General features: G+C 44.7%; 1 protein-coding gene across 1 annotated transcript in view; it reads right to left on the reverse strand.

Moving 5' to 3' along the window:
• The window catches only part of SYNRG (synergin gamma), a 94,756-nt gene that overhangs the window by 10,614 nt on the left and 60,927 nt on the right, over nucleotides 1-23,215 (reverse strand). Inside the window, exons 14-18 of the mRNA XM_087717135.1 lie at nucleotides 13,744-14,325; nucleotides 11,196-11,341; nucleotides 6,614-6,667; nucleotides 5,631-5,727; nucleotides 2,217-2,365 (exon numbers count right to left, since the gene is read on the reverse strand). Of these exons, the coding sequence (XP_087573261.1) occupies nucleotides 2,217-2,365; nucleotides 5,631-5,727; nucleotides 6,614-6,667; nucleotides 11,196-11,341; nucleotides 13,744-14,325 (1,028 nt within the window). The remainder of the gene's footprint in view (nucleotides 1-2,216; nucleotides 2,366-5,630; nucleotides 5,728-6,613; nucleotides 6,668-11,195; nucleotides 11,342-13,743; nucleotides 14,326-23,215) is intronic.

Here is a 23,215-nt window from a genome sequence, read left to right on the forward strand (position 1 = left end):
ATATATAAGTCTAACTGCTATTGCTATCACGCACCCTCAACCCAATTCGCCTCATAGGGTGGTTGTTGTAGGGAAAATAGGAAGAGGAAGGTGTGGTGGATATATTTGCCACCTTGAGTTCTTTGTAAAAATCGTAAAGGTGGGAGATAAATAAATGTAAATAAACATAAGTAGGAAGAGGCCTTTCTCATAGGCCTTGCTCTTTCGACCTTGGGCACTATGCCAGAGGTGGCACGCGGAGCCCTCTCTGCAGACACGCAAACCGTCGCTCAACTCCACTGCGCCTACGGGCGTACCTTCCGCTAGCCACCTAATTTTCAGGTCTCTGCCATGTATGCAGGAGACGTGCGTGCATGCACAGGGGGGCATGGGGGAGCATGGTGTGTGTGGCATCCCTCCCCCCCAGCCTGTTTTTGGTCCCAGGAGGCTTCAGGGAGGCCTGCTAGGCCCAAAATGGGGCACAGGTATGTGTGCCGCCCCCCCACGGCCTGTTTTTGGTCCCAGGAGGCCTGTTAAACCCAAAATGGGGCACAGGTGTGTGTGCCGCCCCCCCACGGCCTGTTTTTGGTCCCAGGAGGCTTCAGGGAGGCCTGTTAGGCCCAAAATGGGGCACAGGTGTGCATGCCTCCCCCCGCAGTCCGGTTTTGGTCCAAGGAGGCTTCAGGGAGGCCTGCTAAGTCCAAAACGGTGTATGTGAACGTTGCACATGTATTGCATTATGGGTGAGCGCACACGCACACATGCTTTTGGTACGCGAGGACAAAAAGGTTAGCCTTCACTGTCCTAGAGAGACCTCCGAATAAAGCAGATGTTCTTCCTTTGAACTTCCTTCCTTCATGAGGTGATACAGGAAGTCCTTGACTTCTGACCCCAATTAGGACCAGAATTTCCATCCTAAGTCAGACCTAACTTTACAACAATTTTTACAGTGGTTTTTAAATAAATTACCATTAAGTGAATCACATGGCTGTTAAGGGAATCATGCAGTCCGTTAAGCAAAATTGGGCTTCCCCAGTGGCCATTTTTTTGCTGGAAAACAGAATTGAAGATTGCAAACGATGATCAGGTGACTGCAGGACATTGCAACCAACCGCAAATGTTAAGTCTTGTTCGAAGTGAAGTGCCTGAATTACAAATCATATGACTGACAGGGTGGTGCGACGGTTGTAAGTGCGAGAACAGGTTGCAAGTAATTTTTTCCTGACACTGTTGTAACTTTGAACCATTGTTAAACAAACTGTCAATAAGCTGAGGACTAGCTACAATTCCACAGGGTTGCAAAAATGTCAATTATTGGTTTCTATATGTGCACAACATGCCCCCAGACTTGATGAAAATTAACTTAGGGCAGGGATTCCTGGAATGAAGGCCTTGTATAATTCAGGCAATGCCTGTACTAGGATAATAAAACTGAGGGTCCTTGTTGCTCTCTGAGGTTGCCTGTTTTCTTGCGGACGTTTCATTACCCTAACTAGGTAACGTCATCAGTGCTAGTAAGGAGTGCTGTTTGCTGTCAGTTTATCTTCTGGTGTCTTGCCTGTCTGGGTGGGTGGAGGCAGTCTTAGGGATTCTTTGGTTGGGCTATTTGCTGGTGGCTCTTTAGCAGTTTCTTGGCTGGGGTATGGCTTACTTGATGGTTGGTCTGAATTTAACCTTTTGAGTTAGTCTAGGTAGATCTAGGCAATCAGGTCGCTGGACTATTCAAATAGTCAAGCTATTCTCCAAAGCACCTGAGGGCAGGACAAGAAGCATTAGATGGAAACTAATCAAGGAGAGAAGCACCCTAGAACCAAGGAGAAATTTCCTGGCAGTTAGAACTATTAGCCAGTGGAACAACTTGCCTCCAGAAATTGGGAATTCTCTAACACTGGAAGTTTTTAAAAAGAGACTGGTTAACCATTTGTCTGAAACAGTATATAGGTTTTCCTGCCTGAGCAGGGGGTTAGACCAGATGACCTCCAAGGTCCCTTCCAACTATTCTATTCTATTCTATTCCTATTCCTATTCCTATTCCTATTCCTTTTCCCATTCTATTCCATTCCATATTTTATTCTATGTTTATCTGGACTTAGCCTCAGAAATATATTTGCTGCCACCCACACGTATGCAGTGATCATAATGGCTTAATGAAATAATATGCAGATACAATCCAATTCAACCGTTCTCCTGGCCCCACAGATGTTCCTCAAGCAATTACGTATTCAAAAGCCACTTACCGTTAACGCTGCAAGGGACATGAATCCAATCAGGTTATTCCACACTTTATCGATATCCTTCAGGAGCAGCTGGAGCTTCTCACTGCAGACGGCGGTGGCTTTGATGCCCAGCTCCACGCGCTTGGTGACTCGATAAACTTCAACAACCCCTAGGAAGCATTTGAAAAAAGAGCAAGAGACACAGCAAGAGGTCATACGGGCAAAGGGGGATGGATTTACCTGTATCATGTATGATATATAGTCTTAGCTCAGAAGGGACTGTGACTAACAGAACTGAAAGATTAACAGAGTTGGAAGGGACCTTATAGGTCATCTAGTCCAACCTCTCCCCCTCACTCAAGCAGGAGACTCTACACCATTTCTGACAAATGGCAGTCCAATCTCTTCTAGAAAGTCTCGTGATGAAGCCCCCACAACCTCTGAAGGCAATCTGTTTCATTGATCGATTGTTCTTGCTGTCAGAAAGTTCCTCCTTATTTCTAGGTTGAATCTCTCCATGGTCAGTTTCTATCCATTACTCCTTCTCTGGCCTTCAGGTGCTTTGGAAAATAGCTTGACTCCCTCCTCTCTGTGGTAGCCCCTCAAATATTGAAAGGCTGCTATCCTGTCTCCCCTGGTCCTTCCCTTCACTAAACTAGCCATGCCCAGTTTCTCTAACCATTTTTCATATGTTGCAGTTGTTAGGTTGAGGGCTGCCTGCACTTGGGCATTAAGTCCCACCATTTTTGCACAGGCATTTAATTTCTCATACTGCTTCTGAACCAAGAGAGTTGGGAGGATGACCCTCCCCCATCCTTCCTGTCTCCTTTAAAACCTAGGTGGCCAAGGTGATGGCGGTGAAAAAGAGACACAGAGATGAATAGCCAAGAGAAGAAACTATCTTTGCAGGGAGGACTACTATAGGATTTCGCCTCTATCATACGGAAGAGAAAGAAGCCAATCAACCCATTGTCAATGGAGATTCTCAGTCCTCCAGGTCATGGGTGTGACCGACAGGGTCACAACCATGACTAACCCTTTGAGGCAACCAACCCATTGGTTAACTGCTCACCTGGCAGTCTCTGGTTTGATTTGCATGGAAGAGTTGGCAGGGGCAGATGGTTCACACAGGATATCTACTCCCCACCCCAATAACCCAGTTAAATATACCATGTCAACAGAACCTTAATATTTGCTTGGGCCAGAGACAGGTTTTCGGGGTCTTTTGATACAGGAAAATCTTTGCCGTCAGTTGGATGTTGAGGACTTTTGATTCTCATTTGTGCATCCAACGATGGATGAGTTAGATCACTGACCAAATCACATCATGATTTATAAAAGGTAATTTACTTGAAATAGCAACATTTCAAGGGAAAGTAGGCAGAAAGACAAGTATTTGTCTATAACTTTGAGATGGGCGAGATTTAAATCTCGCCCAACTCAAAGTTATAGACAAATACTTGTCTTTCTGCCTGCTTTCCCCTGAAACCTTTATAGACAAGTAGAAGGGAACTAACAGTAACTACAAGGGAGCTAACATGGGAAGAATGTTTCTTCTGATGTTAGATTCCTTGTAGTTACTGTTAATTGTTGTCTATGGAGATTCTCTGTCATCCAGGTTGTCCCAAAGGTGCATTTTTCAAGAGGCAACTGGACTTTCTTGTTATTCTTTGAAGCGTGACCCGTCAAAACCGCGGTCCACTAAAGCGCGCCCGATTAAAGCGCGTACCTGACGTCATCAGCAGCGCGACGAAAAAAATTAAAAATAAATTAAATTAAAATTAAATTAAAATTAAAGCAAGCCGATTCACATAAAGGTAAGGGTTAGGTTTAGGGTTAGGGTTAGGTTAAGGGTTAGGGTTAGGTTTAGGGTTACGTTAAGCGTTAGGGTTAGGTTTAGGGTTAGGTTAAGGGTTAGCGTTAGGTTAAGGGTTAGGTTTAGGGTTAGGTTTAGGGTTAGGTTAAGGGTTAGGTTTAGGGTTAGGTTTAGGGTTAGGTTTGGGGGGGTTAGGGTTAGGGTAAGGTTTTTGCTTTAATTTTAAATTTACCGCTCACAGCGCAATGTTTTCGTTGCGCTGTGATGACGTCACGTACGCACTTTCGTCGAGCGCGCTTTAGTCTACCACGATTTTGTGGTGGAACCTCTTTGAAGATGTTTCATTTCTCATCCAAGAAGCTTCTTCAGCTCTGATTGGATGGTGGGGCATGGAAGGATTTATACTCCTTGCAGACAGCTTATAGTTATTGTTGCTTCTAGTTACTTCCCTTCTATTTTTAGTTCCTGTTCTATAAATCGATGCCTATCAGCAAGGTTCTCCAACCTTGGCAACTTTGCAACTTGTGGACTCCCAACTCCCAGAATTTCACAGCCAGCTTGGGAGTTTGTCAGAGTTTGTTGCAAGCAATCACATCCAGAAAGCACACACAGGTAAATGATTCAGCAGAATTCATTAACTTCTCTTTATATGTAATATAACACATGAAGTAAATATACAATACCAAAAGCAGGTTTTCCAACGTGGTAGTAAATACAAGCAAACACAGGCAAAGGAGAGAACAGTTTCAGTTTCAGTTCAGAGCAGCAGACCAGTTTAGAGCTCAGCACAGACTCAGAGCTTTGAACAGTTGAGCTAAGCCACGCCCAGGCTCCTCGTTGCTCACACAGCAAATACTGTTTCAGTTTCCTAACAGCCCCCTTTGGCTGACCCAGTTGCCATGTCTATTCATTGGCTGACCTTGTTACCATGTCTTCCCAGTCCTGAACTCTGACAGAGTTGAAGTCCACAAGTCATAAGGTCACCTAGGTTGGAAACACCTGCCTTTAAGGAGAAAACTCCCTTCTTCCCAGCCAACCATCCTCACAAGCACCTGGATACTTTTAATTCATGTTACAGGTTGTCCTTGACTTACAACCATAATTGAGGTCAGAATTATAGCCATAGCAGTCATAAATCGAAGTGCCACATGACAAGATTTGAAGTTATGACTGTTTCCCACGATGGCCGTTAAGCAAACACCATGGTGGTTAGGAGAATCCATTTTCCCAGTGGATGTTTTTGGGTCGACTCAGCCTTCCAACCTTCCGAGGTGGGTAAAATGAGGACCCAGATTGTTGGGGGCAAGAGGCTGACTTTGTAAACCGCTTAAAGAGGGGCTGTAAAGCATTGTGAAGCAGTATATAAGTCTAAGACTTAGACTCTAAGTGCTATTGCTAGAAACGAAGTAAATGCCAAAAACAGCCAAAAAAGATCACACATTGTGGTCGGGTAACCGTGGGATGTTGCAAATGGCCATAAAGGTGAGCCAGTTGCCAAGTGCCCCACAAAGCATGTGTATTTGGCACTTGCAACTCCAAATGGTTCTTAAGCAACTGGTCGTAAGTCGAGAACTACCTGCAATTGTGTTACTGACATATGAAATGAAATAAAATTATACCTAATAAATATTCCATGCCCTGCACAGACTGGATGACTTCAGTACATACAGAAGAACTGCTGATTCCATTCAGGATGTCGTTTGCTTTCTTGATGACCTATGAGAGGAGAGGTTCACTTTAGCACAGGTGCGTCAAAGTTACACAGTCAGCTGCTGAATTCTATCCAATGTTTATCCTACACAGCTTGCTTTACATACGGTAAAGGTAAAGGTTCCCCTCACACATATGTGCTAGTCCAGCGATGGTGAACCTTTTTTTGGCTCGCATGCCAAAGTCGGGGGAGCGCGGGGGGGGGGTTTCGTGTGCAGGCGTGCCGCACCCATAATGCAATGCGCAACCCCCCAGTGCGCATGCGTACACTACAGGCGCGACCCCCATTTTTTTCTACCCTCCCCAGGCTCCAGAGGCTCTAAGACCTTAGAGGTCTTCTAGTCCAACACCCTGCTCAAGCCGGAGATCCTATACCATTTCAGACAAGTAGCTGTCCAATCTCTTCTTCAAACCCACAACTTCTGGTGGCAAGCTGTTCCACTGGTTAATTGTTCTCACTGTCAGGAAATTCCTCCTTAGTTCTAGGTTGCTTCTCTCCTTGATTAGTTTCCACCCATTGTTTCTTGTCCTGCCCTCAGGTGCTTTGGAGAATAGCTTGACTGTCTCTTTTTTGTGGCAACCCCTTAGATATTGGAACACTGCTATCATGCCGCTCTTAATCCTTCTCTTCATTAAACTAGACCTGCCAATTCCTGTTCTTTTTGTTTTAGCCTCCAGCCCCTTAATCATCTTTGTTGCTCTTCTCTGCACTCTTTCCATCTTTTTTTATATTGTGGCGACAATTTAACACAACCAACTAGATTCGATTGTACAAACTATTCTCGCTGCTCTATAGATGTCGTGACCAACGTTCCCCTTTTCAAATCACCATGTAGCACCTACATAAAAGGAAAGGAAGCTATTCAGGTAGAGATGGTGGTCACTTACTTACCTGCAGCGCACTTTCCAAGCATCTCTGCCATTCATAGGCATATCTCTCACTTTCCTAGTGGGAGAAAGTAAAAGAAACCATTTCTACAAAAAAAGCCAACATGGAATGATGTTTTAAGAGTGAATATTTTTCTATACGGGAGAGCCAAATCCAGGTGTGGAACATCAGAAATTTTTCAAATTCTCCTTCATCTATAATAGCAATAGCAATAGCAGTGGACTTATATACCGCTTCATAGGCCTTTCAGGCCTCTCTAAGCGGTTTACAGAGAGTCAGCATATTGCCCCCAACAATCTGGGTCCTCATTTTACCCACCTCGGAAGGATGGAAGGCTGAGTCAACCCTGAGCCGGTGAGATTTGAACCGCTGACCTGCTGATCTAGCAGTAGCCTGCAGTGCTGCATTTAACCACTGCGCCACCTTGGCTCTTAACATAACAATTTGGGAAGGAAAGTTGTGGGTCTCTTCCCACCAAGTTGGGAAGATGAAATAGGGCATTTTGATCACTATCCGCTAGGAAAACTGGTTCCCCCCTACTGTCATTTTGGAAGCACATTAAATGGGCTGGTTCCAAAGAATTATTGGTATGCATGTTGCCCCTTGATTGGAAAATGTGGCTGAACATGGGCTGGTGGATTTGGTTTATGAGATGGGTTGTTCTGAATCATTTTTCTCATTTGTATTTTTTTTTTTGTTTTGTTCCTTGTCATCATCTTCTTTGTGTTCTTTTTTAATTTTTATTTTAAACACTTAAACACATCAACAAAAACATACGCATGACTTACAAACAACACTGGAACTGAGTGTTCCTTCTCACAACAGATACCGATCAGTACATCTTTACAGTTATTATTTCCCCTTCTATGCATTCTAATTTTACATTTATGGCCACCTTGTTTTTTACTCCTTTGCTTTTGTTGTTTGTGTTAAGTCATTTGTAACAGACTATCATATTCCCTGTGTTATACTGTATATCTTTCTCTTACATTTATATATCTTAAATTATGCTTCCTATCCTTTTACCGCTGTATTCTTATTTTTCTACAATACATTTTACATTTCCTGATTTCTTATTTCTATCCTCTAATCCAGTGATGGAGAACTTTTTTTGGCTCGTGTGCCAAAAGCGGGGGGACCGCAGGGGGATCGTGCGCATGCATGCCACACCCATAATGCTATGCGCATGACCCCAGCGTGCATGCATGCACAACCAGCATTCTCCCCCCATTTTTGGTGTGCTTTTTTCATCCTCCCCAGGCTCCAGAGGCTTTACAGGAGCCTGGGGAGGGCGAAAAGGCCCTCCGGAGGTTTCAGGAGCTTCCTTGAAGACTCTGGAGCCCGAAAAACCGGCCCTAAGAGCAAACCAGAAGTTCGGGAACGTACTTCCGGTTTGCTCGTAGGGCCGGTTTTAGCCCTCCGGAGCCTTCAGGGGCCTTCTGGAGGCTTCCCAGAAGGCTCCGGAGGGCAAAAAACGATCCTACGAGCAAACGGAAAGTCACTTCCTGTTTGTCCATAGGTCCGTTTTTCATCCTCCGGAGCCTTCAGGGAAACCTCCCAAAGGCCCCTGAAGGCTCCGGAGGGCTACAATCGGCCCCACAAGCAAACCAGAAGTATGTTCCTTAATTTCTGGTTTGCCCGTAGGGCCGTTTTTTTGTGCTCTGGAGGCTTCAAGGAAGCCTCTGGAGGGTGAAAAATGGCCTCAAAAGAAGGATGAAGTCAGCTGGCCAGAACGCGCATGCGCGCTGGCCAGCTGATAAGTTAACGCCTCATATGCCCTGAGAAATGGTTCTGCATGCCACCTGTGGCATGCATGCCATAGATTCGCCCTCATGGCTCTAATCATTTGTACCACTTTTCCCAAACTAAATATTCTGATTCCTCCTTTCCTTGAATTTCCTTAGTCAATTTGTCCATCTCTGTGTATTTTTCCTTATTACCTCATCTTTGTTCCGTACTGTGTTATTTTTTCATTTCTGTCCATATGGTATTCTGGTCGCTGTGATAATATGTAAAATTAGGTGTAGCATTTCTTTACTGTAATTTGTTGTGGTTAGACTTAATAGAAATGTCTCTGATTTCCAATCTACCATATTTTTCGGAGTATGACACACCAAGGTTTTGAAGAGGCAATTTTTTTAAAAAAGTAGGTAGGTAGATAGAGGGATAGAGAGGGAGAGAAAGAGAGAGAAATACAGTAGGTAGGTAGGGAGAGAGAGAGAGTAGTTAGGTAAAGGGATAGAGAGAGAGAGAAATAGAGATAGAGAGTGTCGGTAGGTAGGTAGAGGGATAGAGAGAGAAATAGAAAGAGAGAGAGAGAGAGAGAGAGAAGGTAGGTTGGTAGGCAGAGGGATAGAGAGAGAAATAGAGAGATAAAATATAGTAGGTAGGTAGGGAGAAAGTGTGTGTAGGTAGGTAGGTAGGTAGAGGGATAGAGAGAGAGAAATAGAGAGAGAGAAATACAGTAGATAGGTATCAATTTAATTCTCATCAATCAGTTAAAAAGTTTTCCAAAAGGGGAAAAAAAAGTTTTTGCACTCTACAAACCTCCCAAAAAAGGCCAGTTTTTCACAAAAACGGGCCAGGTTTTTTTCAAAACAAAGGCATGAATAGCCTTGGAGGACTGGTAGAGTGCTCCTGGGAGGAGGGGAACGAGCAAAACCGACTCGGTTTTTTTTTGCAAAAAACGGCCCCAGGTTTTTTTTGCCAAGAAAGGGCATGCATAGCCTTTAGGAGGCTTGTAGAGTGCTCCTGGGGGCTGCCCCCCCCAAACAAGCAAAAAACTGCCCCTAGGAGCTCTTTGAAAGCCTCCATAAGGGTATGCACAGCCATTTTGGTGAAGGAGGCGGGGCTTCAGGAGGCAAAAAATGCTGTATAAGACGCACCCAGATTTTCAGTCTCTTTTTTGAGAAAAAATGTGCGTCTTATACTCCGAAAAATATGGTATATGATTCCCGGTTATGTCTTCTAGACAGTTTCTAATTTTAATCCAGAATGTTTATGCTGCCTCACATGTCCACCGTGTGTGGTAATAAGTCGCATAAGATTTTCGACACTTCCAGCACATCGGGGATACGTTTGGAGATATTTCCGCGAGTATCACGGACAGCGGGTGCATTCTGTGAAACATTTTGTAGTGGTTTTCCTTGTATGCCGCAAACGTGGTCAATTTCAAATTTGTTCCCCCAAAGCTTTTCCCATTTTTCCAACTCTATATTATAACGGAAATTTAAGTTTGGGAAGAAAAGTTGTGGGTCTCTTCCCACCAAGTTGGGAAGATCAAACAGGGGATTTTGATTGCTATCCGTTAGCAAAACTGGTTCCATCCTACCGTCATTTTGGAAGCAGGTTAAACGGGCTGATTCCAAAGAATTTTTGGTGTGCATGTTGCCCCTTGATTGGAAAATGTGGCTGAGCATGGGCTGGTGAGTTTGGTTTATGAGATGGCTTGCTCTGAATTATTTTTCTCACTTGTATTTTATTTTGTTCCTTGTCATCATCTTTTTGAATGACCCCATAATCCTTTGCAGGGTGGAACCTGGGCAACCGAGTGAAGCTGAGTGTCTACTGGCCGGATGCCCTTCCTGTCGCCAATGCAGTTTTGTTCAGCAGATAGAATCTCAATGTGCCCAGAGAGAGAGAAATATCTGCCTCTATGTAGGATCAAACTCACAGCCTCCTGATTGTGAGGCCAGAGCACCACCTCTAGGCTAGCGCACCACTCATTTTGTTGCTTGCACTCCTACTGAAATCTGGAATGAATTGGACAGCATACAGATATGTTTGTAAGTATTTCTCAAACTCAGGAAGTTTTATTATCTATGGACTTCAACTCCCAGAATTCCCCAGCCAGAGTCTGGCTGGGGAACTCTGGGAATTGAAGTCCATAGATCTTAAAGTCGCAGAGACTGAGAAACGCACTGCTGTAGGCAATAAGTGAAAGAATGATAATGAAAACGGTTCCATCACAAATCTGCGGTAGACTAAAGCGCGCTCAACGAAAGCGCGTACGTGACGTCATCACAGCACGACGAAAACGGCACGCTGTGAGCAGTAAATTTAAAATTAACGCGAAAACCTTACCCTAACCCCCCCCAACCTAACCCTAAACCTAACCCTAAGCCTAACCCTAAGCCTAACCCTTAACCTAACGCTAAACCTAACGCTAACCCTTAACCTAACCCTAACGCTTAACGTAACCCTAAACCTAACCCTAACCCTTAACCTAACCCTAACCCTAACCCTAAACCTAACCCTTACCTTTATGTGAATCGGCTTGCTTTAATTTAATTTTAATTTTAATTTAATTTATTTTTAATTTTATTTGTCGCGCTGCTGATGATGTCACGTACGCGCTTTGATCGGGCGCGCTTTAGTGGACCGCGGTTTTGACGGGTCAAGATGAAAACTGAGCGTATCGGGGAAACAAGGTAGCTACAACTCGGCTTCTCTTTCAGCAGCTCCCTATTCTGCCCACAAGGATTTTTGCCTCACCTGCATTTGCAGTTTGGCACCTGCTTAATCAAGCCATTGTTTTCAGCACAGGTGCTCCAAGCCACAACCCATTTTTTGGTTCTCCCCTTACCTCTACTTCTCCAGTAAGGTCTTTGTACTTGTCTCGGATGACAGGCAGCGAAGGCTTCTCGCTCAGCGTGTTTGATCGATCCCTAAAGGGCTGCTCCACTGGGGGCAGAGGGGAGGAGCCCAAACTTAGGGTCCTTTTGTGAGAACCTGGAAAGAAATACAGGTATTAAAGGGGTGGTGAGGTTAGGGTGAATACAGATATTCCTTGACTTATGTTGGAAGAAATGCCCTTCTGGGTTCAGTTCCAGGTGGGGAAAAATACACTGGATTAATGGAAATTGCTTGGAAAGAATGTTTATTGATGGTGGGCAGAAGGATATGCATGGTTTGAGATCCTGGGGGAAAAAGGGAAGAGGTGATGAGAGTGCCTGAGTTTTACACCCTCTCTGGGCTTTTGAATTTGAGCTTGTATTCTGATTGGTTGTCAGACTCCCACGGGGCCATGCAGAAGCAACTCTGTAGACTGTCCTGAGTCCCTGGTTGAGCCTTGCTGGGTGATGTAATTTTCCCAGGTGCCATGTGGTGAGATGGGTAAAGGGTGACATTGGTCACCATGATGTAGAAAAGATGTGGAGACTCTAGAAAGAGTGCAGAGAAGAGCACAAAGATGATTAGGGGACTGGAGACTAAAACATATGAAGAACGGTTGCAGGAAGTGGGTATGTCTAGTTTAATAGAAAGAAGGACTAGAGGAGACATGATAGCAGGGTCCCAATATCTCAGGGGTTGCCACAAAGAAGAGGGAGTCAAGCCATTCTCCAAGGCACCTGAGGGTGGAACAAGAAGCAATGGGTGGAAACTAATCAAGGAGAGAAGCAACTGAAAACTGAGGAGAAATTTCCTGACAGTGAGAACAATTAATCAGTGCAACAGAAGTTGCCTCCAGAAGTTGTGAATGCCCCAACACTGGAAGTCTTTAAGAAGATGTTGAATAGCCATTCTGTCTGAAATGGTATAGGGTTTCCTGCCTAGGCAGGGGGTTGGACTAGAAGACCTCCAAGGTCCCTTCCAACTCTGCTATTGTATTGTATTTAATCCTATCATGTCCTGAGGGCCATGTCTTAATCCCAACACCCTAGATCTTAAGGGGTATGTGCGGCAGGGAGCTGTAGGAAGCTTCTTTGTCCTTAAAAACATGTTTCTCCTTTTCTCATCCAGGGAAACATAATATTCTGCCTTTTTAATATTTCCTAGAATATTTCATTTTTCTAGGAGAGGGGTGGGTGCTAACGTCCTACACGTACAACCACAAGAAGCAATGGGTGGAAACTAATCAAGGAGAGAAGCAACTTAGAAGTAAGGAGAAATTTCCTGACGGTTAGAACAATTAATCAGTGGAACAGAAGTTGCCACCAGAAATTGTGAATGCCCCAACACTGGAAGTCTTTAAGAAGATGTTGGATAGCCATTTGTCTGAAATGGTATAGGGTTTCCTGCCTAGGACAGGAGGACTAGAAGACCTCCAAGGTCCCTTCCAACTCTGCTATTGTATTATATTGTATTGTATTGTATAGTATAATCAGTGGAACAGCTTGCCTCCAGGAGTTGTGAATGCTCCATCAATGAAAGCTTTTAAGAAAAGACTGGACAACCATTTGTCTGAAATGGCATAGGGCCGTGATGGTGAACCTATGGCACGCATGCCAAAGGTGGCACACGGAGTCATATTTGCTGGCATGCCAGCCATCAGCTCTGGAGTGCATGCATGGGCCGGCCAGCTGATTTTTGGCCTTCCGGAGAGCCGGAGCAGACCATTTTCGCCCAGGCTTCAGGTAAGCCTCCGGAGGCTGGGGAGCATGAAAAACAGGTCCAACGGGCCAACCGGAAGTTCATTCCCAAACTTCCGGTTGGCTCGCTGGGGCCATTTTTTGCCCTCCAGAGCTCCAGAACCCGGGGAAAGGTCGTGTGTGCATTTGCAGGTTGGGTGGTGTCATGTGCACATGTGCAGGTGGGGAGGGATGATTGAATTGGTGATAGCATGAGCGAACACAATTTTGGCAAGCCATAAGAAAAAGGTTGGCCATCACCAGCATAGGGTTTCCTGCCAGAGCAGGGGGTTGGACTAGAAGACCTCCAAGGCCCCTTCCAACTCTGCTATTGTATTGTATTGTAAAAAAACAGATCAGAAAATAAAGATGACGGTGCCCAGGATAGAACCGGTATGGTCCCATGTCCTGCCAAGTTACTATCTATTCGGCCGAACCGGTAGGAACCCACCTCTGATTCAAAGTTACAATGGCAGTGAAAAGAGTGACTTACGACCATTTTTCACACTTATGACCGTTGTAGCATCCCCATGGCCATGTGATTTACATTTGGATGCTTGACAACTGACTTACAGTTACGACAAGCAAGGTCAACGGGGGAAACCAGATTCCCTTCAGAGCTTTGTTCCTCATTTAAGAACTGCAGTGATTCACTTAGCAAAGGTGACGAGAAAAGTCGTAAAGTGGGGCAAAACAAATCTCTCACTCAACAGCAGTTAAGTCGTGGTCGTAAGTGGAGGACGACCTGTAATTGCAACCACAATATCAGCGTGGGATTCTCACCTTGAACGGAGAGGTCAAAGGTTGCCAGCTCGCTTTTGATCATTTCTTCACTGGATTTCATTTTCCCTTGGGAAGTGGCCAATAAAAAGTCAAATTTGCTGATTTTGGGTTTTTCACCCTGAAACTCCCCAAAGTCATCAAAAACTTCTTTTCCAGCCTCTGAGGAGACGGAGGCCGAGTCAGCCTCTTGAGGGCCGCCTGCGGTTGGTCTCTCGCTTCCACCGTCCGGGGGTCGAGCAAACTCTCCGAAGTCTTCAACTTCGTCCTCGCTTTGGTCGACAGAACGAGGACTGGAACCTTGGAAGTTTGCAAAAGATGAGAACTTCACGTCCTCGTTCGCAAAGGTTGTCACCTTGGAAACGGTGGTCACGGTGATGTTTTCAGAGCTGCCGAAAAAGGTCTCTTTCTTCTGGAGGACAGAGGTAGCTAAGGAGGCTTCGTTTCCTGCAGGAAGGGAGGAGGGAGTAGACTTCCTGCTCTGATAGACATCTTCTTTATCCAACCAGTCGCAGCTTGGGAAGCTACTCAGAAGGGAGCCACTGCTATACGTTCCAAACGGGGCACATTTCAAGTCATCCAGATCTAAAAAGAGCAACAAACATCCAAAGAGTTAAGGAAGGGATGGGCGATCTTCTCACCAAACCTCTTGCAAATCAAAACCAAAGGGGGAGACAACATCTGGAGTGGGTGAATTTAGACTAGACTAGAATAACAGAGTTGGACATTGGAGGTCTTCTAGTCCAACCCCCTGCCTAGGCAGGAAACCCTATACCGTTCCAGACAAATGGCTACCCAACATCTTCTTAAAGACTTCCAGTGTTGGGGCATTCACAACTTCTGGAGACAAGCTGTTCCACTGATTAATTGTTCTAACTCTCAGGAAATTTCTCCTCAGTTCTAAGTTTCTTCTCTCCTTGATTAGTTTCCACCCATTGCTTCTTGTTCTACCCTCAGGTGGCTTAGAGAATAGTTTGACTCCCTCTTCTTTGTGGCAACCCCTGAGATATTGGAAGACTGCTATCATGTCTCCCCTGGTCCTTCTTTTCATTAAACTAGACATACCCAGTTCCTGCAACCGTTCTTCATATGCTTTAGCCTCCAGTCCCCTAATCCTCTTTGCTGCTCTTCTCTGCACTCTTTCTAGAGTCTCCACATCTTTTTTATATCTTGGCGACCAAAACTGGATGCCGTATTCCAAGTGTGGCCTTACCAAGGCATTATATACAAGTTGAGAAACTCCAGTTGCTCCTTCAACTCAAATAGCATTCCTCCACGCTCCCCTACCAGAAATAGGATGGGTAGCCTAAAGAAATTGATTATTTTGTTGTAGCAAGGAGATGAGAGAACGTATCCACCCAAGTATCTAAGGAGACATCCAGGTCATGGTTGTCCCAAAGCTGCTTTTCCAAAAGGCAACTAGTTTCTTGGTTTCTTTTCCCCCCTTTGAAAATGTTTTGCTTCTTATTCAAGAAGTAGTGAGAACAGAAGAAGCTTCTTGGATGAGAAGTGAAATGTTTTCAAAGAAAAAAAACATTCCCAAGAAAGTCTACTAGCCTTTTGGAAAAAGCACCTTTGGGCAGTGGTGAAATGTAAAAAGTTTTGCCACCTGGGCGTGGCCTGGTGGATGTGGCCTGGTGGGGGGTGGTGTCATGTGACTGGGTGGGCATGGCCAACTTTTAAAAATTTTGTAAAGCATTTTTTACTACCTATTCGCCTGAACCTGTATTAAAAATTGCTCTAAGAAGAAGAAAAAAAGGTTCAGCTGTGCCGTGTGATCGTGGGAACCTTTCCCCCCCCCCCACCACATTTTTTAAAGAATTTTTTTTGCTATCGCTTTGGGCCAATAGGTAGTAAAAAAAACTTTAAAAAGTGAAAAAAAGGTTCCCACAATCGAACGGCACAGCTGACTGTCATACAACCTTTCCCCCCCCACTCTTTAAAGCATTTTTTTCTTGCCTATTTGCCTGAACTGGCAGGGGAAAAAGTGCTTTGAAAAGTGGGGGGAAAAGCATTCGACAATCGCACAAAACAGCTGTGGGGCATGTGATTGTCAGAAGCCTTTTTTAGCTACTGGTTCGCAGAACCAATTACAATCGTCCCTACCGCAAACCAGTGTGAACCAGTAGCATTTCACCCCTGCCTTTGGGATCTCCACCCAAGGACGTTGTCCTGGTTCTAACTTTGACTTTCACTGGATTTATGTGGTGCTCTGCTTCAACTGCAACCGTTCCTCTTGGCCTTCCTCCCCCAGCTGTTGGATCACAGCTCCCATCACCTGTAACCACCACCTCAATCTGCTGGCTGTGGGGATGAAAGAAGGGTACAGGTAGTCCTTGACTTTTGACCACCATTGAGGTCGTGCTCACATTTGCGAACTGGTAGGGAAGGCAAGTGTATACCACCCCTGGCTAAGAGCAAGAGTTTTGGCTCAGTTTAGATCAGTTGCCTTATTCAGGGGTGTCCAACTGTGGCAACTTTAAGACTGGTGGACTTCAACTCCCAGAATTCCCACGCCAGGCAGCCAATATCAGGAATAAACAACCTGCATCACTGAAATTTGTTCCTTCAGCATTAAGGACTAGTTTTTTGGCTCAGTTTAGATCAGTTGCCTTATTCAGGGGTGTCCAACTGTGGCAACTTTAAGACTGGTGGACTTCAACTCCCAGAATTCCCACGCCAGGCAGCCAATATCAGGAATAAACAACCTGCATCACTGAAATTTGTTCCTTCAGCATTAAGGACTAGTTTTTTGGCTCAGTTTAGATCAGTTGCCTTATTCAGGGGTGTCCAACTGTGGCAACTTTAAGACTGGTGGACTTCAACTCCCAGAATTCCCACGCCAGGCAGCCAATATCAGGAATAAACAACCTGCATCACTGAAATTTGTTCCTTCAGCATTAAGGACTAGTTTTTTGGCTCAGTTTAGATCAGTTGCCTTATTCAGGGGTGTCCAACTGTGGCAACTTTAAGACTGGTGGACTTCAACTCCCAGAATTTCCCAGCCAGGCAGCCAATATCAGGAATAAACAACCTGCATCACTGACATTTGGGTCTTCAGCATTAACGACTAGTTTTTTGGCTCAGTTCAGATCAATTGCCTTATTCAGGGGTGTCCGACTGTGGCAACTTTAAGACTGGTGGACTTCAACATGCTGGCTGGGGAATTCTGGGAATTGAAGTCCACCAATCTTAAAGTTGTCACAGTTGGACATCCTTGGCCTTATGTAATAAAGAGAACTTGGATTGCACTGAGCTAAAATCCACAACAACATATGTCCCTTTCAAATAGGGAGTCTCCCTATTTCCTCAGCAGCTATGTGGGGGAAAGCAGTGGTGGGTTCTGGGCAGTACAGCCCTGTACGGGCATACTGGCAGCAACTGGGAGCAGCAGCCACCATACCAGAACCGTGGCTCGTTGGGCCCGCCTGCCCGCGTTCCTTACCGCTTTTTGAGGGAAACGGGCCAATTGTGCACAATGTACGGCGCCTGTGCGACCTCCGCCGAGCAGCTGGGGGATTGCAGGGCGGTGGTATGCGCATGTGTGTGCAGCGTGCATGCCTGAGGTGGACGCCCGACCCCATCGCAGTGCATCGGTTGCGACGGGATCCGGAACTCACCACTGGGAGAAAGAGAATGCATACAAGGCCCAAATATGCAACTGAGGGATTGTATGTGGAATATTAATTTACAATACAATACAATAGAAGAGTTGGAAGGAACCTTGGAGGTCTTCTAATCCAATCCCCTGACTAGGCAGGAAACCCTATACCGTTTCAGACAAATGGCTATCCAACATCTTCTTAAAGACTTCTTAAAGACTTCCAGTGTTGGGACATTCACAACTTTCTGGAAGCAACTTCCAGTGATGAAACATTCAGAACTTTTGGGCTCAACTGTGGTCGTACGTTGAGGGCTATGTATAATAGAAACTAAAATTTTAATAGAGCTTCCAGAGTTTCTATAGCATCAAAGAGCATAGCAGTTGATAGTTTCCTTTGTTTATACAGGATAAGAAGGGGAAGGAAGACATTTAAATGACTATGTGATTAAGCTTAAAAGTGTTGAAGTATCACTTTAAAAGAAGTTTCCTCTTGTTGTTATTCATAGTGTTTCCGCTACTACAAGTGTTTTTCTTATTAAATTAGCTTATTTTCTAGTAAGGGAAGAGAAGAAGACAGGGCCATGGGTAGTCCTCGGCTTACAACCATTCATTTAGTGACTATTTGAAGTTACAAAGGCAATAAGAAAAATGATTTATGACCATTTTCCACACTGATGACCGACTCATATTTATGATGGTTGCAGTGCCCTGGAGTCATGCGATCCACTTTTGCGACCTTCTGACAAATAAAATCAATGGGGGGAACCAGAGTTGCTTAACAACTGTGTTGCGAACTTAATAATTGCAGTGATTCACTCAATGTGGGGAAAAGGTCATAAAATGGGGCAAAATTAACTTAGCAACTGTCTTGCTTAGCAATGGAAATTGTCAAGGACTGCCCGTATAGCGTGGGAGAGGATTATCTGCATCCTATACCAATAGGAATCAATCGATGCTTCTGTCCAAATTTACTCTACTCCAAAAGAGTTAAGTAGCAAAAACAAAGAAAATTCCAACAAGCTCTAAATAAAATCAGCAATTGAAAATAATCTCCTAGATCTGTGATGGCGAACCTTTTCGGCACCGAATGCCCACACTGGAAAATGTGTGCATGTGCGCGCGCTGGAGTGCCGGAAACCCGAAGACCAGCTGGCTGGTGCGCGCATGCTTGTTTTTTGGCTGTTTTCAGGCTGTTTTTCAGGCAGTTTCAGGCCCAAAAAAGCCCCCCAAAACAGCCCGAAATAGGCCCCCAAACAGCCTGGAAAACAGCCATTTTTGGAGCTGTTTTCAGGGCGCGAAGACCAGCTGGCTGGCGCGCATGAAGAACCGCTGGCAATGGCGCATGCCCATAGAGAGGACTCTGCATGCCACCTCTGGCACGTGTGCCACAGGTTCACCATCATGGTTCTAGATTAAAGAAATTCTCCCCTCTTTGTATAAGTTATTCATAGCCCTGAAGGTAGAAATGCACTCTTTGCTTTTAACATTTGGGAATTGTACTACATAGCTCATCCTTGACTAAAATAAGTAGAGGTAGTCCTTGATTTACAACAGTTCATTTAGTGACCACTCGAAGTTACAACAGCACTGATATCAGTGACGTTTGACTGGTTTTCACATGACCCTTGTGGCATTCCCTATGGTCACGTGGTCAAAATTCAGTCGCTTGGAAACTGGCATGTATTTATGACTGTTACGGGTTCCCAAGGTCATGGGATCACCTGTTGGGACCTTCTGACATGCAAAGTCAACGGGGAAGCCAGCGTCACTTAACAACCATGTTACTAGCTTAACAACTGCAGTGATTCACTTAAGAACCGTGGCAAGGAAGGTCGTAAAATGGGGGCAAAACTCACTTAACAAGCGTCTCAATTAGCAATAGAAATTTTCAGCTCCATTGTGGTTGTAGGTCAAGGATTACCTGACACTATAAACCCTATTTATTTCATAGAATTCTTCCTGCTATGCAGCTATTAGAAATTATATTTTGAGACTGGCTCTTAATACATAAATACTTTACTTATCCATTTTTGTATGGTTTAAAGATTCCGTCAGCCACTTTCCCCATTTATTAGCAAAAGAAAAAAAAGGCCTCAACAAACAAAATCAAAAAAGAGAATTGTAAATTAAAAGGTTGTTTCCCAGAAATCTTCCATTTCTTTTCATGTCTTCAACAGCTTTACCCTGGAGAATGTCATTTCCTACTTAGTTCTAATAAAGCAGCCGTCTTAGTTAGTTCCAGTTAGTTGCATGATCATCAAATTCATTTTTTAAAAATCTTTTTCTGAAGTTATAACTCCCTTTCTTTATTCTAGCTCTGTTAACTACCAAAGATAGAAAGACAGAGAAAGAGAGAGAGAGAGAAATAGAGAGAGAAAGAGCAAGAGCAAGAGAAAGAGAGACACACTTTTCATATAGAAGGGGATACAATTGCTTTAAACTTTATTATTTTTTTCTGATGACCAGAAATTTCTGGACTCAACAAAAAAAAGGAGGGGGGAAAGGAGGAAGGAAAAACCACACATGCTCAGACTTTCAAATTATGCCAAGATAAATATTTATTTAAACACAGCAGGACTTACAGATCACGGAAAAGAGAATGGTATTACAGGAGCTCAAAGGAAATCATCAGAGTCAAAAGCATGCAGGCCAGTCTTTTTGCAGAAGAGAGATTATCAAAGCCGGTTTTCCAAAAAGGCACATTCACACAGGAAAATGTCAAGTTGAAAATAAAAGGCATCAGAGAGAAGTGGAGGAAAAGAGACAGTCGGAAGGAAAATCTCTACCCCGGTTCTGATTCGAAAAAAAAAAATTTTTTTTTTCTTCTGATGCAAGGCTTCCGCCAGTTTTGCAAACTCAGCAAATTGGCCCATCTTCCAGCTGTTTAATCGCACTGCAACCGTTTTTGAAAGGGTCAATGGAGGCAAATTAGGGGAAGAGGTGGGGGGAAAGACCGCCACCCCCAAGGCCAAGACAATTCAATCCAATCAGACAGAACCGAGAAAAGGGCCCTTAACATTTGGCAGAAAAGTAAACAAACAGGTTGAAATGAACAAGCAGAGATGCATAGGAAGTTATAAACCTGGGTCAAGATTGTTAATTCCACAATAATGCCAGGGCATTTCGTGTTTGGTTACCTTTCGTTCACAGAAATAAAGAACAAAGTTTAAAGAGACAGTATCCCCTTGAAAGAGCTAGAAAAAGTCCCTTCATTCCTGCGGTGTTAAAGAGCATTTAAACTGAAGAGTAATTTATTTGAATATCCTCCACCCCCCCCCCCCACCCCCGCTCATTATCACAGACAGATTCCTTCGAGTTCTCATAGCTGGATTTTGGTCACATAAACTCTGAGAATGGAAACATTAAACGCTAGTTTTGTTTGCAATGTATGCTAATACTGGAATAACCAGATGGTAAGAAGTCCTATGTAACCACCAGAAAAGCACCCTTGAGCAGGGGTGAAATTCAGCAGGTTCTGGAGAACCGGTAGCGGAAATTTTGAGTAGTTCGGAGAACCGGCAAATACCACTTCTGGCTGGTCCCAGAGTGAGGAGGGAATGGAGATTTTGCAGTATCCTTTTCCCGGGAGTGGGGTGGGAATGGGGATTTTGCAGTATCCTTCCCCTGGAGTGGAGAGGGAATGGAGATTTTGCAGTATCCTTCCCCGGGAATGGGGATTTTGGAGTATCCTTCTCCCAAGAGTGGGGAGGAATGGGGATTTTGCAGTATCCTTCCCCTGGGGCGGGGAGGAAATGGGGATTTTGCAGTATTCTTCCCCCAAGAGTGGGGAGGGAATGGAGATTTTGCAGTATCCTTCCCCTGGAGTGTAGAGGGAATGGGGATTTTGCAGTATCCTTCCCCCAAGAGTGGGGTGAGAATGGGGATTTTGCAGTATCCTTCCCCTGGAGTGGGGTGAGAATGGGGATTTTGCAGTATACTTCCCCCAAGAGTGGGGTGGGAATGGGGATTTTGCAGTGTCCTTCCCCTGGAGTGGGGAGGGAATGGGGATTTTGTAGTATCCTTCCCCCAAGAGTGGGGTGAGAATGGGGATTTTGCAGTATCCTTCCCCTGGAGTGGGGAGGGAATGGGGATTTTGCAGTATACTTCCCCCAAGAGTGGGGTGGGAATGGGGATTTTGCAGTATCCTTCCCCTGGAGTGTAGAGGGAATGGGGATTTTGCAGTATCCTTCCCCCAAGAGTGGGGTGGGAATGGGGATTTTGCAGTATCCTTCCCCTGGAGTGTAGAGGGAATGGGGATTTTGTAGTATCCTTCCCCCAAGAGTGGGGTGAGAATGGGGATTTTGCAGTATCCTTCCCCTGGAGTGGGGAGGGAATGGGGATTTTGCAGTATACTTCCCCCAAGAGTGGGGTGGGAATGGGGATTTTGCAGTATCCTTCCCCTGGAGTGTAGAGGGAATGGGGATTTTGCAGTATCCTTCCCCCAAGAGTGGGGTGAGAATGGGGATTTTGCAGTATCCTTCCCCTGGAGTGGGGTGAGAATGGGGATTTTGCAGTATACTTCCCCCAAGAGTGGGGTGGGAATGGGGATTTTGCAGTGTCCTTCCCCTGGAGTGGGGAGGGAATGGGGATTTTGTAGTATACTTCCCCCAGAAGTGGGGAAGGAATGGGGATTTTGCAATATCCTTCCCCTAGAGTGGGGAATGAATGGGGATTTTGCAGTATCCTTCCCCTGGAGTGGGGAGGGAATGGGGATTTTGCAGTATCCTTCCCCTGGAGTGGGGAGGGAATGGGGATTTTGTAGTATACTTCCCCCAGAAGTGGGGAAGGAATGGGGATTTTGCAATATCCTTCCCCTAGAGTGGGGAACGAATGGGTATTTTGCAGTATCCTTCCCCTGGAGTGGGGAGGGAATGGGGATTTTACAGCATCCTTCCCCTGCCACACCCACTAGTAAAAAAAATTGAATTTCACCACTGCCCTTGAGGAATGGGAAAAGGGAATACTGTCCCTTTCTGACAATTCAGTTTACAGACCAATAGAAACGAGCAAAGAAAAAAAAGATATCTGCTTTCAATTAAAGTATATATGAAACATTACCAATTCAGAACTTGAAAAGTTCCCCCCCTCCTCTCTCTGTATATATACTGTACATTACAGCTTAGGGCTGTGAACATATTTCAGAGAAGGCGCTTTAGAGTACCAGTCTGTTAACTCTTGAAAGCAGCTGTGGGAATCCGAGAAAAGATGTAGCTGTTTTAAAGGGGTGGAGATATGTGCTACATACACGGATCCTGTATGATTGCTCTTTGGAATCAAATCTGGACCACTTCACAGCTCTAAGATATACACAGAGAGAAGAAAAGAGAGGCAACAGGACAGAAAAATAGTTGATTTATCAAATAACAGTAGACAGAAAGCCCCAAGAAAATTTAGATAAGAAGAAATTTTGTAGTCGGAGCGGATGAAAGTACTTCTTTGTCATTTTAGCTATCAGCATCTAAGGCGGTGTTTCTCACCCTTGGAAATTCTAAGCGGTGTGGAATTCAACTCCCAGAATTCCTCCACTATTCACCCATGCTGGCTGGGGAATTCTGGGAACTGAAGTCCGCACCTCTTAGGAGTTGCCAAGGTTGAGAAATCCTGATCTAAGCGTTCAAAAAATAGCTGAGGACTTGCCATTCCCTTTCCTCTTGGGATTAAATTCTTCTTACGCCTTAACTTCATTTTATCACTAAGTCTGCATCAAAAAGAACCATGGAAAATGCCACCTAAGCTTGATTCCTAGACAATCGTTAAAATACTTAGCAGTTGATCTTAGTTGGCATTAACCATTTCTTTGGCACAGCTGGAATGACAAACTGTGGATATGGGTTCTGGGATTTTGATTGAGAGAACAGAGAAGTCCACTAT

The sequence above is a fragment of the Thamnophis sirtalis genome, unplaced genomic scaffold (assembly GCF_051295495.1).
Source record: "Thamnophis sirtalis isolate CommonGarterSnake01/CBP01778 unplaced genomic scaffold, rThaSir2_p1.2 scaffold_6, whole genome shotgun sequence".
In the NCBI taxonomy this organism is placed as follows: Eukaryota; Metazoa; Chordata; class Lepidosauria; order Squamata; family Natricidae; genus Thamnophis; species Thamnophis sirtalis.